General features: G+C 36.6%; 1 protein-coding gene across 1 annotated transcript in view; it reads right to left on the minus strand.

The window, feature by feature from the left end:
* TRIM54 (tripartite motif containing 54) overlaps positions 1 to 11,759 on the minus strand; it is a 34,031-nt gene extending 22,272 nt beyond the window's left edge. Inside the window, exon 1 of the mRNA XM_051976262.1 lies at positions 11,189 to 11,759. Coding sequence (XP_051832222.1) covers positions 11,189 to 11,356 — 168 coding nt within the window. The 5' untranslated portion in view covers positions 11,357 to 11,759. The remainder of the gene's footprint in view (positions 1 to 11,188) is intronic.
* Between the last annotated feature and the right edge of the window lie 1,443 nt (positions 11,760 to 13,202).

The raw sequence follows: 13,202 nt of genomic DNA on the forward strand, positions 1-13,202 counted from the left end.
CACTTGTCAAATATGTTGTATTTGGAATTCTTTCTCAAGTTTATGTTGGAGATCACTCCTTAGGCCCCTTCCAATTCTGAAAATTCTAAAGGTAATGATTCTAATGATTAGCTTTTTAGGCCTCACATTAGGGAGGTTGTGGAAAGATAGGCAAACTACTACATTATTGGTAGAGTTGTAAATTAGAACCACCATTCTGGAGAGTAATTTGGTTTTATGCAAATTTGATATATGCAAATAAAATGACTAAAATATTGATACCTTTGACCCAGAGACTCTACTATATAATCTCAAGGATATTATTGATAGAAAGTCCCTATAAATAAAAAAATATTTATAGAAGCACTTGTTACAGTAACAAAAAACTGGAAACAAAAAAGATGCCTATTGATTGAAGAATAACCAAATTATAGCACGTGAATATAATGGAATATATGCTCTAAAAAATGACAAATATGATGACTACAGAGAAGAGTGGAAATATTTACATGAACTGATGCAGAGTGAAGTACACAGATCCAAGAAAACAATATCTACAATGATTTTATATATTGATGAACTAATGCAAAGTTAGTAAGCAGAATCAAGAAAACAATATACAAAATGACTATAACAATGTAAATGGTAAGAAAAACAACTACAAAACAATCAAAGGCATATGCTACAAAACCACGAAGAATAAGAGAGATGAAAAAATACACCAAAACCAACATCATCCACTTTTTTTTTTATTATAGCTTTTAATTTACAAGATATATGCATAGGTAATTTTTCAGCATTGACAGTTGCAAACCCTTTTGTTCCAATTTTTCTCCTCCTTCCCCTCACCCCCTCCCCCAGATAGCAGATAGACCAATACATGTTAAATATGTTAAAGTATATGTCATCCACTTTTACAGAGGTTCTTTGGTGTGGAATATTGCAAACATTTTCAAATTTTGCCAATATCTTGATAGATTTTGCTGATTTTTTTTCTCATTCTATTTCTTTTTTTAAAAAATATGCTTTGTTGGGATGATTTCAGAAAGGCTTGGAGATATTTATATGAACTGATGCTGAGTGAAAAAAGCAGGACCAGGAGATCATTATATACTTCAACAACAATACCATATGATAATCAATTCTGATGGATGTAACCCTCTTCAACAATGAAATGAACCAAATCAGTTCCTTTTGTTCAATAATGAAGAGAACCAGCTACACCCAGCGAAAGAACTCTGGGAAATGAGTGTGAACCACTACATAGAATTCCCAATCCTTCTATTTTTGTCCGCCTACATTTTTTATTTCTTTCACAGGTTTATTGTACATTATTTCAAAGTCCGATTCTTCTTGTGCAACAAAATAATGGTATGGATATGTATACATATATTGTATTTAACATATACTTTAACATATTTAACATGTATTGGTCTACCTGCCATCTGGGGGAGGGGATGGGGGGAAGGAGGGGAAAAATTGGAACATAAGGTTTTGCAATTGTCAATGCTGAAAAATTATCCATGCATATATCTTGTAAATAAAAAGCTATTTAAAAAATCCAAAATAAAATAAAATATGCTTTGTTGTATGGGAGGACTCTCTGGGAGGGGGGCAGGATTGGGAAAATTAGTTGATACAAAATTTATGTTGATACATGTGAGAAATTTAGTTGATACAAAAACAAAAAATTCTATTAAAATTATTTTTAAATAGGACGCATGTGTTGCAAAATTACAAAGAACAAGCATGATCCCTCCAAAAAGAGATATGAGAAGACAGATGTAGGGTTCATGTATGTAGAATATTGTCTATCATTGCCAGAATCTTTTGGTGTATTGATGGGTTGTGATTTTCTTTTCCTTCTCTTACCTCCCCCCTTTTTAAAGAAATTCTTTGTTATAGAGGATGGTTGTCTGAGTGGGAGGAGGAAAGATACTAGGGAAAACTTAGATGATATTAAAACCAAAAGAAAAGAGTTACGTAAAAAAAAAAAAAAAAAACCACCAGTATTTTATTTCCCCCCAATTACATGTAAAAACAATTTTTAATGTTCATCTCTTAAAATTTTGAGTTCTAAATTCTTTCCCTTCTTTCTCCCCTTCTCCCTCTTTGAGATGGTAAGCAATCTGATAGGCTTTATACATGTGCAATCATATAAAACATATTCTACATTATTCATTTATGAAAGAAAAATCTAAAAAGAGAAAGAAAAAGAAAGAAAGAAAGAAAGAAAGAGGGAGGGAGGAAAGAAGAAAAGAAGGAAGAAAAGAAGGAAGGAAGGAAGGAAGGAAAGAAAGAAGGAAGGAAGGAAGGAGGGAGGGAGAGAGGGAGGAAAGTAGGAGGAAGGGAGGGAGAGAGGGAGGAAGAAAGGGAGGGAGGGAGGAAGGAAAAAAAGGAGGAAGGAAGGAAGGAAGGAAGAGGAAAAATAGTATACTTTAATCTGTATTCAGACTTCATCAGTTTTTTCTCTGGAGGTGGATAGCATTTTTCTTCATGAGTCCTTTGGAACATTCATAGTTGGTCATTACACAATGTTCATGTTCTTGCATATAATGTTTTCCTGGTTCTGCTCTTTTCACTATGTATCACTTCATGGAAAAATGTCTTTCTGAAATCACACTGCTCCTCATTACTTATAGCACAATCGATTATTTTTTTAAAAGAGAAGTTAAATTCCCATCATTATTAGCCAGCAAGCGAGATATTTTGAAACTGGTAGGGGAACCATTTTTAGATAAAAAGGATCTTTCATTAAGCCTTTTGTATAACTGCCTACTCTACCACTGTTTAAAATTGGCCCCGTTTCTAATCAACCCACTGCCATTTTTGTGCCTCTTTTTAGCCCTTGTTTTTTCTTCCTTTCCATATTCTTGCTTTCTACAAATCCTCTAGGAAATATTCACTGGGAAATTGGAATGAGGAACCAATTATCTCCAATACTGCTGCACCTAAAAAGGTCATTCCCTTTCTTCTCCCCCATTAATGCCTCCACCCCATTTACTATACGGTCTCTATTTTCTCTCTGATGATAAGATTATTTCCTTTATTTCCCTATAGTGTTAACATTCTTTATTGCTTTTGTTTTAAATTAATTTTTAAAGTTGACTGAGTTCTTTTATATCGGTCCATTTCAGTATTGTCTGTCTTAGACTGTTAGGTTCTTGTAGGCACTTTACTACCACAGATAGGGATTAAAAAATATTTTCCAGTCATGATGATTATCTCTCTCAAATACATCTTAATAAATAAATATGTTAAGGCTAAACACTTGCAGTATATGATGAAGTATCTTGGAAACCACAAAGAAGCTATTTGTTCTCACTCACAGAGTTTGAAAAAATTCAACAATAATGTTATTCCTTAACCCTGTTTCCTGAACCTTTTTACTTCTAGTTGGGAAACTAGCTTTCTAGTAAAGGAGGAAGATTTCTTGGACAGAACCAGTCTTGGAAATTGTCCAAAGAATAACCCAAGCTTGGGCATGTGGAACATCTGACCTTCTGGAGAGAGAAATTCTCGGAGAAAGAGGTTAACCTGTGTTGACTCCTGCAGCTGGAGAAGCATTAAGACATTTGAAGCCATAATGTGAGCAACAGAAGACCCTGTATTTTGTGTGAATTTATTGCTAGTAATATGATCTTTTTAGGAAAGCACAGGTCTAATAGGAAGAGGTTTGTTAATGCTCAGCAGCACCAAAATGTGAATGCCTTCTTTTGGAAGATGTCAATTAAAGGGTGACACAATATTGGGAGTAGTACTTCAGGACTCTTGAGAGAAAAGATTTCCCTGGAATATAAATGTATTGTCCTACTAACAATCTCAAGTTTAGTTTCTTTTTGAAGAGAAGTTTATAGATAAGTATGAATGTTTTATGTACTTTATATCTGTTTAAGGGTTTCTGTGAAATTTTTGCACCTTTAGTACTTTCTATAGTTTGATATAAAGGCTATCTTCTACCTGATATGAATTTTTTTCTTCAATACTTGTACAGGACTTGGGGACTCCATTTACCCATAGTTGTGAAAATCTATACCATAGATTGTCACCGAGTAAACCATTGAATGAACTTTTGGGGCTAACCTCTGAGATTACATCCAGTCTATGTGAACCCTGAGTTTTTGGGAGGGGAGAGACTAGGGATGTGATAAGGCACAATTATTATTGTAGTATTCCACACAGAATATTATAATACTCCACAGTTGCTCTATTGAACCATTTATTAAATGGTCAATTATGTTTATTGTTTTCCTAATATCAATCTAGCCTTATACTTCAGGTATTAATCCAACCTGGTCATAGTTTATAATCTGTTGATGTAAATCTTCTGGCAAATTTTATCTAAAATTTTTGCATCAATATTCAACAGAGATGTAGTTCTATAGTTTTTATGTTTTTATTCTCCTTGATTTAGGTATCAGGATCGTCATGGTATCATAGAAGGAATTTGGTAGGATGCCTTCTCCTATTTTTAAAAACTGCTTTTACAGTTTTGGAATTAATTATTCTTTTAATGTTTAATAGAATTCACTTGTAAATACATCTGTTCCAACTTGCACAGTTAAGGCGTGCGGGAAGAAGGCTCTTTTATGGCTTGGAATGAACCAGTTCTTATCTAAAATATTTTCTGCCCTAGGTAAGTTTTACTAGAATAGAACACGGAATCAATTTGTATTTATTAAACACTTACTATATATCAGGCTATGTACTAGGCAATAGGGATACAAATACAAAAGTATTATCTTTCCTGACCTCAATGAGTTTATAAAATGATAGGGGTGAGAAAATCAGTTTGCCTCTCAAAAACCCGTGGGCTTGGTTCAGAAAATAAAGATTGTCATTCATGCCATGAGGCCGTGCATGTGTAAAGAGCATAGGGTTTAGGATCAGGAGGACTCATCTCCCTGAATTCAAATCTGGACTCAGACACTAGCTTTGTTATCTTGAGCAAGTCACTTAACCTTGTTTGCCTCAGTTTCCTTATCTGTAAAATGATCTGAAGAAGGAAATGGCAAACCACTCCAGTATCTCTGCCAAGAAAACCCCAAATAAGATCATGTCAACAGTACTCAACAACAACAAATTCTTGTAGTCCTGGTTTGTTAAAGCTGCCAACCGCTCTAATAGAACACATAGAGATTGATTTTTGAGGAAGTCTGAAGAGGACTTTGTTGAGGAGCCTGAAACAACTGGGGAGTTATATAAATATGATGGGACAGACCTGGTAATGCTAGTGACTTATACTTAGCTTGCAATCCATCAAAACCCAGTTTATTCATTTTTTGGGGGGGGGAAGGGTAAGAGGAAATGTCTTTTTCCTAATTAAAAATACAATTAATAAAACAGTTCTAGAGTTAATCTCGTGATAAATAATCTCAATATTTGATCACACCATTAATCACAAAATTAAAAATAATGAACGCTCTTCCTCAATTAGGCAGGAGAACATAAGTAGGGTAGTCAATGTTCCCAAACTTCCTTTTTCCTTACAAAAATAGAATCATGCCTTCCCCTGTTCCCTTCCCCCACAACAAAATTTCCACCTCTTCATACCACTTGCCAGAGAAACAGGCACATTGTCCCCTCCCCCAAATGGGATATACCCTTCCTAGAAACACAGACTCTTAGGTTCTGTTCTTACACAGATTTACTGGTCTGTTGAATTATAGCAGCTTTCAGAGGCTAAATAACCAAGTGCCTCCTGTGAACAAGATCATGTGCATAAAGAGACTGAAATTCTGTTCCTTAGCAGCCTAGAATCTAAAAGAGATCATTTACAAATACAGAAACATAGACAGTTGTTGGAGTCAAATATACACATGTACAAACAGCTTTCCTCTCCAAGCTCAAAATTCTTGGCAGTTAAGTAGGTGGAAGTGTGGGGAAAGCGAGGGAGGGAGAGAAGGAAGGAGGGAGGGCAGCTTGGGGAAGGTCGAATACAAGCTGTTGGATTTCAGGTCCTGTTCTGTTTTGACTCAGATGGAAGGATATTTCCTGTTCTCTCTGGTTAATTTGATCCCTTAGGACTGCAATTTGAGAAAGGTCTGCTGACAGAATCTCAAGAGCTGGAAGGGACCTCCAGGGCCACGTAGTCCCAACCTACTCTTGGTCATCTAGAATATCCTCAAGTGCTAATTCTGCTTTGGCTTGAAGATCTCTGGAAAGGGAACACCCAGTCCTTCCTAAGGCAGCCATGCTGGTTTTAGACGATCTAACTGTTGAAAGTTACTCCTTACATCTTCTCTAAGTCTACCTCTCTGCAACTTTCCTTCCAGGTTGTATTATTCCCTTCTAGGTTACAATTCTGCCTAGCCAGGCTTCTATACCATGATTCAATTGACTTCTCTTCACTATGCCAGCCCCCTCCTGCCACTGGCAAGTTTTATGTGGAATAGAGGACTTCTATTTTATAGGTGGGCCCTTCTTTCATTGCCCTACCATCTGAACTTCTGAATCTCTGGACTTCTGTCCTCATACCCTCAAGCAAGTACCATTTTCCCCAAACCTTTTTTAATTCCCTTTTATGTATTGTTTTCTCCTATTGGAATATAAATGCCTCATGAAGTTTTCAGAGGAAGAAATTCAAGCTATCAACCACCATATTTAAAAAGATCTAAATCACTAATACATAGAGGAATGAAAATTATAACTTTTAGATTGCATCTCACACCCATCAGATTGGCTAGGCTGATAAAAAGAAGGAAAATGATAAATGCTGGAGAGCTATGAGAAAACAGGTCTATCATTGCACTGTTAGTGGAGCTGTGAATTTGTGTAATTTTCACCCATACTCAAAAAGCTATAAAACTGTGCATAACCTCTGATCCAGCAGTGTTTACTGGGTCTGTATCTTAAAGGAGGGAAAAAGACCCACATGTACAAAAATGTTTGCCACAGGTTTTTTTGTTTTTGTTTTTTGGGTTTGTTTTTTTGTTGTTGTTTTTTTAGTGGTGAGGAACTGGAAATTGAGTGGATATCCATTAATTGGGGGGTGGCTGATTAAGTTATAGTATATGAATATGATAAGAAAAGATCAGCGGGCTACTTTCAGAAAAGCATGGAGAGACTTAAATGAACTGATGCTGAGTGAAATGAGCAGAACTAGAATATTGTACACAATAACAAGATTATGTAATGATCACTGTGATAGACTTGGATCTTTTTAACAATGAGGCGATTCAAAGTAATTCCAATAGATTTGAGTGGAAAGTGCCATCTGTATCCAAAGAGAGAACTATGGAGACTGAATATGGATTGAAGCATAGTATTTTCACCTTTTATAGTTTTCTCATTTTTTTCTCTTTTGGCCTGATTCTTCTTGCTCAACATGACTAATATGAAAATATTTTTAAAAGAATTGCACATATTTAACTTATGTCAAATTACTTGCTGTCTTGAGGAGGGTAGAGGTAAGGAAGAAAGAGAGAAAATTTAGAACACAAAATCTTACAAAAAATGAATATTGGAAACTATCTAAAGAAAACAAATGCAACTTAAAATTAAAAAAAAAAGAATGCAAATAAGCATATTTGCTTTTTATTTTTTTTCCTGAGGCAATTGGGGTAAAGTGACTTGCCCAGGGTCACACAGCTAGAAAATGTTAAGTGTCTGAGACCAGATTTGAACTCAGGTCCTCTTGACTTCAGGGCTGGTACTCTTATCTACTGTGCTACCTAGCTACCTCCACATATTTTCTTTTTTATTTTTTTTCCTTTTTTTCTTCCTTTCATCCATCCTTCTTTCTTTTTTTCTTTCACATAGTTAATACAGGAAATATTTTAGCATGACTATATATATAATGGATTTTGTTTGTCTTGCTTTATTACTGGGCAGGAGGAGAAGGCCAAAGAAGGGAGAGAATTCAGAACTGAAACTATTTAATGAAAAAAAGCAATGTAAATTATTTAGGATTTAATTAAGATAGCAGAATTGCAGGAAGAAATATAGATAGTCTTCCTCTCTTTTACCACACCTTCAGATAGATCAAGAAAACAAGACTGAGTCCTAATCTTTAAATTTAAATTAAAAAAAATAAAGTGGGTTTTTTTTTCAGACCATGTCAACATAGGGAGGCAGACAAAAACACATTGGTCATGGGATTCTATCATGGAGCAAGCATTCTGCAAAGAGATATTACACCAGAAGGAGAAGAAATTCTAAATTCAGTAAAATAGGCTTCAAATTATTCAGGGTACAAGAATAGCCGTCAAATGGCAACTTTTTTGCTCATTACCTAGTTTTAGGTCACAGATCCAAATATGATTGTGGAGGGGACATATGTACTGAACAAGAAACATGTTCAGAAGAAAGTAGAAGGTGTGTTAATCTGACCCCAGGAGAAGAGAAGGGCCTTACCATCCTCCAGCCCAGTCTAGAGCCTGCAGAGGATCTAACAGTTTTGTCACTCTGTACCAGAAGAGTTTTCTAGTTGGCTGATAGTAGTTGAATTCAAGAGCAGTCTACTGAAATTAATACTGAGGCAAGTGAATTGCTCAGACCCAAACTCATATCAGGAATTTGCAGAGCAAACTAGGAAGGCAGAGAACAAATTTGCCTTAGAGCAGATAATTTTGGGATCACTCAAAGCTTGCATGTCTCTAGTTTATACTGACTTTGAAATCCTGAGATAATATAACTCAATACCTCCCCCAAGAAAGCAATAGCAAGAATTTAGAAGATGCAAGGTCAGTTCAAGCATTTCTTCCAGAAGAGTGCAGAATCTAAATATAAAATCTAAAGTCAAGAAATAAGCTGGAAGAACGAGCAGACCAAAAAAAAAAAAAAAAGAAGAATCTTATCATAAAAAGTTATTATGGTGATAAGGACACTCAAGACACAAGTTCAGAGGAAGAGAATGACTTAAAAACATCAAAGCTTCATTGTAAACCATAACTTGGGTGCAAATTCAACTAAAATTTCTGGAAGAAATAAAGAGGTTTTTTAAAGACCTTGAATTTTAAAAAAAAATGAAATGAGAATACTAAAGGAAAAAAATTGAAAGACAAATGAAAGCCATGAAAGAAAGAATTAGTTTAAAACAATAATTTAAAAATCTTGTTCAAAAAGTAAAATTTTTAAAAATTAGACTGGATCAAATAGAAGAGAATGATCCTAGAAGACAATGAGAAATATTAAAAACAAAGTCAAAAGACTAAAAAAAGAAAAGGAAATAGAAGATATAGCAAAAACAACTCACCTGGAAAACATGTCAAAGAGACAGAAATTATGAATCATTATACTACCTTAAAATTATGACCAAACAAAAGATCCAAAATATTGTATTTTTTAAAATCATAAAACTACTTAAACAAATGGAAAAAAGGACATTAAAAATATATACTGATCACTTCTTGAAAGAAAACCCCAAATGAAAATTCCTGTGAATATTTGAGCCATGATCCAGAGCTGTCCAGTCAAAGTACTTAAACCAACCAAAAAGAAACAATCCAGGTACCAAGGAGCAACACTTAGAATTATAAAATATTTAGCAACCACCATTATAAAGGAGAAGAGAGCTTAGAAATAAAATATTCCAGAAAACAAAGGATGTAATACACTTGCCAAGTGGATTTAACAGGAATAACTTGCTTTAAAAAAAAGAAGAAGAAGAAGAAGAATGTACTCAGTGAAACAGCATAATCCTGGGGGAGGTGGAGAGGGGCAGAGGAGAGAAGGGAAGGAATATTTAATGAAAGATTTCCAAACATTTCTGATGAAAAGGCAAGAGCTATATAGATACCTGAAATACAAATACATCTGAGAGAAGTGCAAAAAACAGTACAGTAAACATGAGAAAACCACAAGGGACCAACCATACAACCATAAAACAATAAATCATATAACACTATGAGGAAATGATACAAATGTGCTCTCAGTACCTTATCATTGTCAGTGGTTTGAGAAAGCATCTAACTAGAGCACTTGAGAGTAGCTCTGTTGTGGTTTGATTATCTTACCAGGGGTCCTCAAACTACGGCCCGCGGGCCAGGTGCAGCAGCTAAAGCCCCACAAAACAAAGTTTTTGTTTTTGACTATAGTCCGGCCCTCCAACAGTCTGAGGGACAATGAACTGGCCCCCTATTTAAAAAGTTTGAGATCCCCTGACAGAAGAACAAAAAAGAGGAGTTGCTTAAAGGAAGGGCAAAGAGAGAAAGGATGAGGAAGATCTCACACCAGCATGGTACACAAGTAGATAAATATATAAACAAAGAGAAAAGGCTGGAAGAAGCAGGTGACACTTGACCCTTTTTTCTAAACTAATCAAAATAAGGGAAAATGCATATACACAGTTGAGTACAGAAATGCATTTCATTCAACAGAGAAATAAGGAAAGAGGAGAATGGAAAGAGGAGGAATAAAAGGGAGAATAGAGGGATCCTTAAATAAAACAATCATTAGCTAAGAATATAGGGAAATGGCAGATTTAGCTATAGCTGATCTTTTTGCAGTGGTCAAAGACTTAGAAACTAATGGAGTGTCCACCAATTGAGAAATGACTAAATAATTTATGATATGTAAATGTAATGAAATTTGTGCTCTTATAGCACATTAATGAAAAGGATGGTTTTAGAGAAAACTGGGGAAAACTGTATAAGCTATAGATGCAAAGTGAAGTGAGCAGAACCAGAACGATTTATATAATAATGAAAAGATCGTAAAAACAACTTTGACTTAGGAACCCTGATAAATACAATGACCCATCATGATTCCAGAAGAAGCTTAATGAAACATGCTATTTACTCAGAGTACAGATTTAGACATTATTTTTTTGGACAGAGCCAATATGGTAATTTGTTTTGCTTGGCTATATATGTGTTTATTAAAGGACTACTTTTAGGGATTGGGTCATTCAACCAGTTTTAAATCCACTTAACAATTCTCCATCTTGTCTATTGTGCATTGCACTCTGTTGGGTAGCGTCACAAAACAAGTAAACCTCACATTGTTGACACTTGATACCTTGTGGTCCATTTAAACCCCTTAGGTTCTTTTCTGTTACCTCCAGGACAAGCCTGTCCAGTTCGGGCTCTCTCCCCTTCCTCATGCATCCACCTCTTTTCTATACCTTTCTTTGTCCACCTAAAGCAGTACACCCCAGTAAATGGCACTTTGGGCTCCAATTTCCCAACCCCAACTTGAATAGCATACTTTAAGGGTTCCCTCTTCTTTCCCCATGGCTCCCACCACCACCACCAGACTCTGAGCCCACCTGGAAGACATCATTGGCACACTTGCGGCACAGGTTGTGTTGACAGGGCAGGATCACCACTGGTTTGGAAAACATCTCCAGGCAAATAGGGCAGATGAGTTGCTTCTCCAGGTTATCCATGCTGTGTGCATCCCCCAGCAGCGGCTTGAAACCCACTGGGAAGTTCATCCCCTCAGTGGTCGTGCCCCTCCTCGGCCTTTTTTCCAACTCTGGCTTATTCTCTCAGCTGTGGGAGTCTGTCTCCAGCTGCTGGCCCCTCCTTTTCCCTTATGCTGCGGCCTGCCTAGTTTTCTTAAAGTTGTTTCTGTCTTCTTTGTTCTGTCCCTTAATCAATCTATTTGTGACCCCTGGGTGGCCGGTGGATTTTCTCTCTGGATAGCTGTTTTTCCCTTTACTTTACACTCTGAGTGCCCAGGCAGATGAAAACTCCTGCCCTCACCTCTGATAGCTCTCCCCTCACTCTTGGGCCGGTCTTATCTCCTGCTCCCCAAATGGCTGACTGCTGCTCACAACTTAGGCGCTGCTGTTTGCTCCTTTAATCCTCAGGCAGGAGACTAATTTTAACTTGGGGATCGGGGAGACTAGGGGCATTTCAGTGACACAATCTCTCACATTCCAATTCCCAATTTAGCTTGTGTAAGGCGAGCCACAGCTGTTACCAAACAAGTGACCCTGAGTCACATAGTCTAGGGGCTGGAGGAGGGGCTAGAGCTTTTGTGGGAATAGGGGACAAACCTGAGCCAGAAAGAGAGATAGGAATACTTCAGGCTCTCACACTCTGATTCTAAAAGGGCTCTCATTGGCTCTTGCTCAGTCATGTTCTAACTTGGATCTTATCCTAGATACAGGGACTGTGACTCTACAAATATTCCCAGCAAAGCCTGACAAGGACAATGGGAATGTAGATAAGTCTTGAACCCATCACAATAACCCTGGGCTTCCTTTCTCTAACCACAGCAGGTCATATTCATGGTAAAAGAAGGTCCTTACCCTTTTTTTTTCAGCCAGGTCTTGCCCAAGTTAGTCTGGAATTTGGTAATGAATTAGTGGTACCTAGATTAAAGTTATTTCCTCAATGTGGAACTCATTCTGTAGGTGCAGGTTGCAATGCCTTTCACTTAACAGATGTTCAAAAATTGCCGTAACCAAAAAAACTGAATCACCTTGTGACCAAGCTCATGATGAGTCTCCTGGACCTTAGCTAGATCAGACCTCAGACATACATAGAACATATATATCACCAACCTATACTCAAAAGCTTTCTAGCCTTAAGAGCACATGGCACAACCTATGTTCCACTGGCATAGCTATAAAGTACCCAACTTTGCTTCCATTAGACGAGTGAAACATCAGACTTTAGTGAAAGATGGGTTGGAGTGCCAATACTTAAAAAGTCCAAATCAAGACTTGAAATTTATCAGAATCCATTTTAAAGAGTGTGGATTGACCCATGGACTAGGTTCTTCTTGTGAAATCTTTGAAAGAATTTATCTTATTGTGGAAAGAACAATTTGCCCTCTTTTATCCCTGTGCTGAGCTCTGCATTGGTACTGTGGGAAACATATAGTCAAGGAAAGTAAATGGTGGTAGGTAGTAGAGATAGCATAACTCCCCAAACAAATTGTCAGCTATTATAAAGTTTCCAGATCTTGGGAGATAATTAAGAGCTGAAGTGAGCGTAAAGGGGACTTAAGTGCCTATAACCCATTTTGGGAATAGGAGCAGAAGATCTTAAGAAAAATGACTTTAACCCATTAAGACAAGACATAACTTTGAGGGTCTGAAACTTCTGCCAAATACCATCAAATTAGTAATTAAACTTGTCAGTCCTGGTATCAGAATTCTAATATTCATTTCCTTCTCCACAGACTATTTCCAAGATATGTTCTCCATTCCCAACCCGCATTGGAGATTGCACAAAGTTCCTTTATTCACTGATATATACTCAACCTTTCAGGCCTTCCTGTCCAAAACAGTGTTTGATTTCCTCACTGAATTAAGGGGAGGTTATATG

The sequence above is a fragment of the Antechinus flavipes genome, chromosome 2 (genome assembly GCF_016432865.1).
Source record: "Antechinus flavipes isolate AdamAnt ecotype Samford, QLD, Australia chromosome 2, AdamAnt_v2, whole genome shotgun sequence".
NCBI lineage: Eukaryota > Metazoa > Chordata > Mammalia > Dasyuromorphia > Dasyuridae > Antechinus > Antechinus flavipes.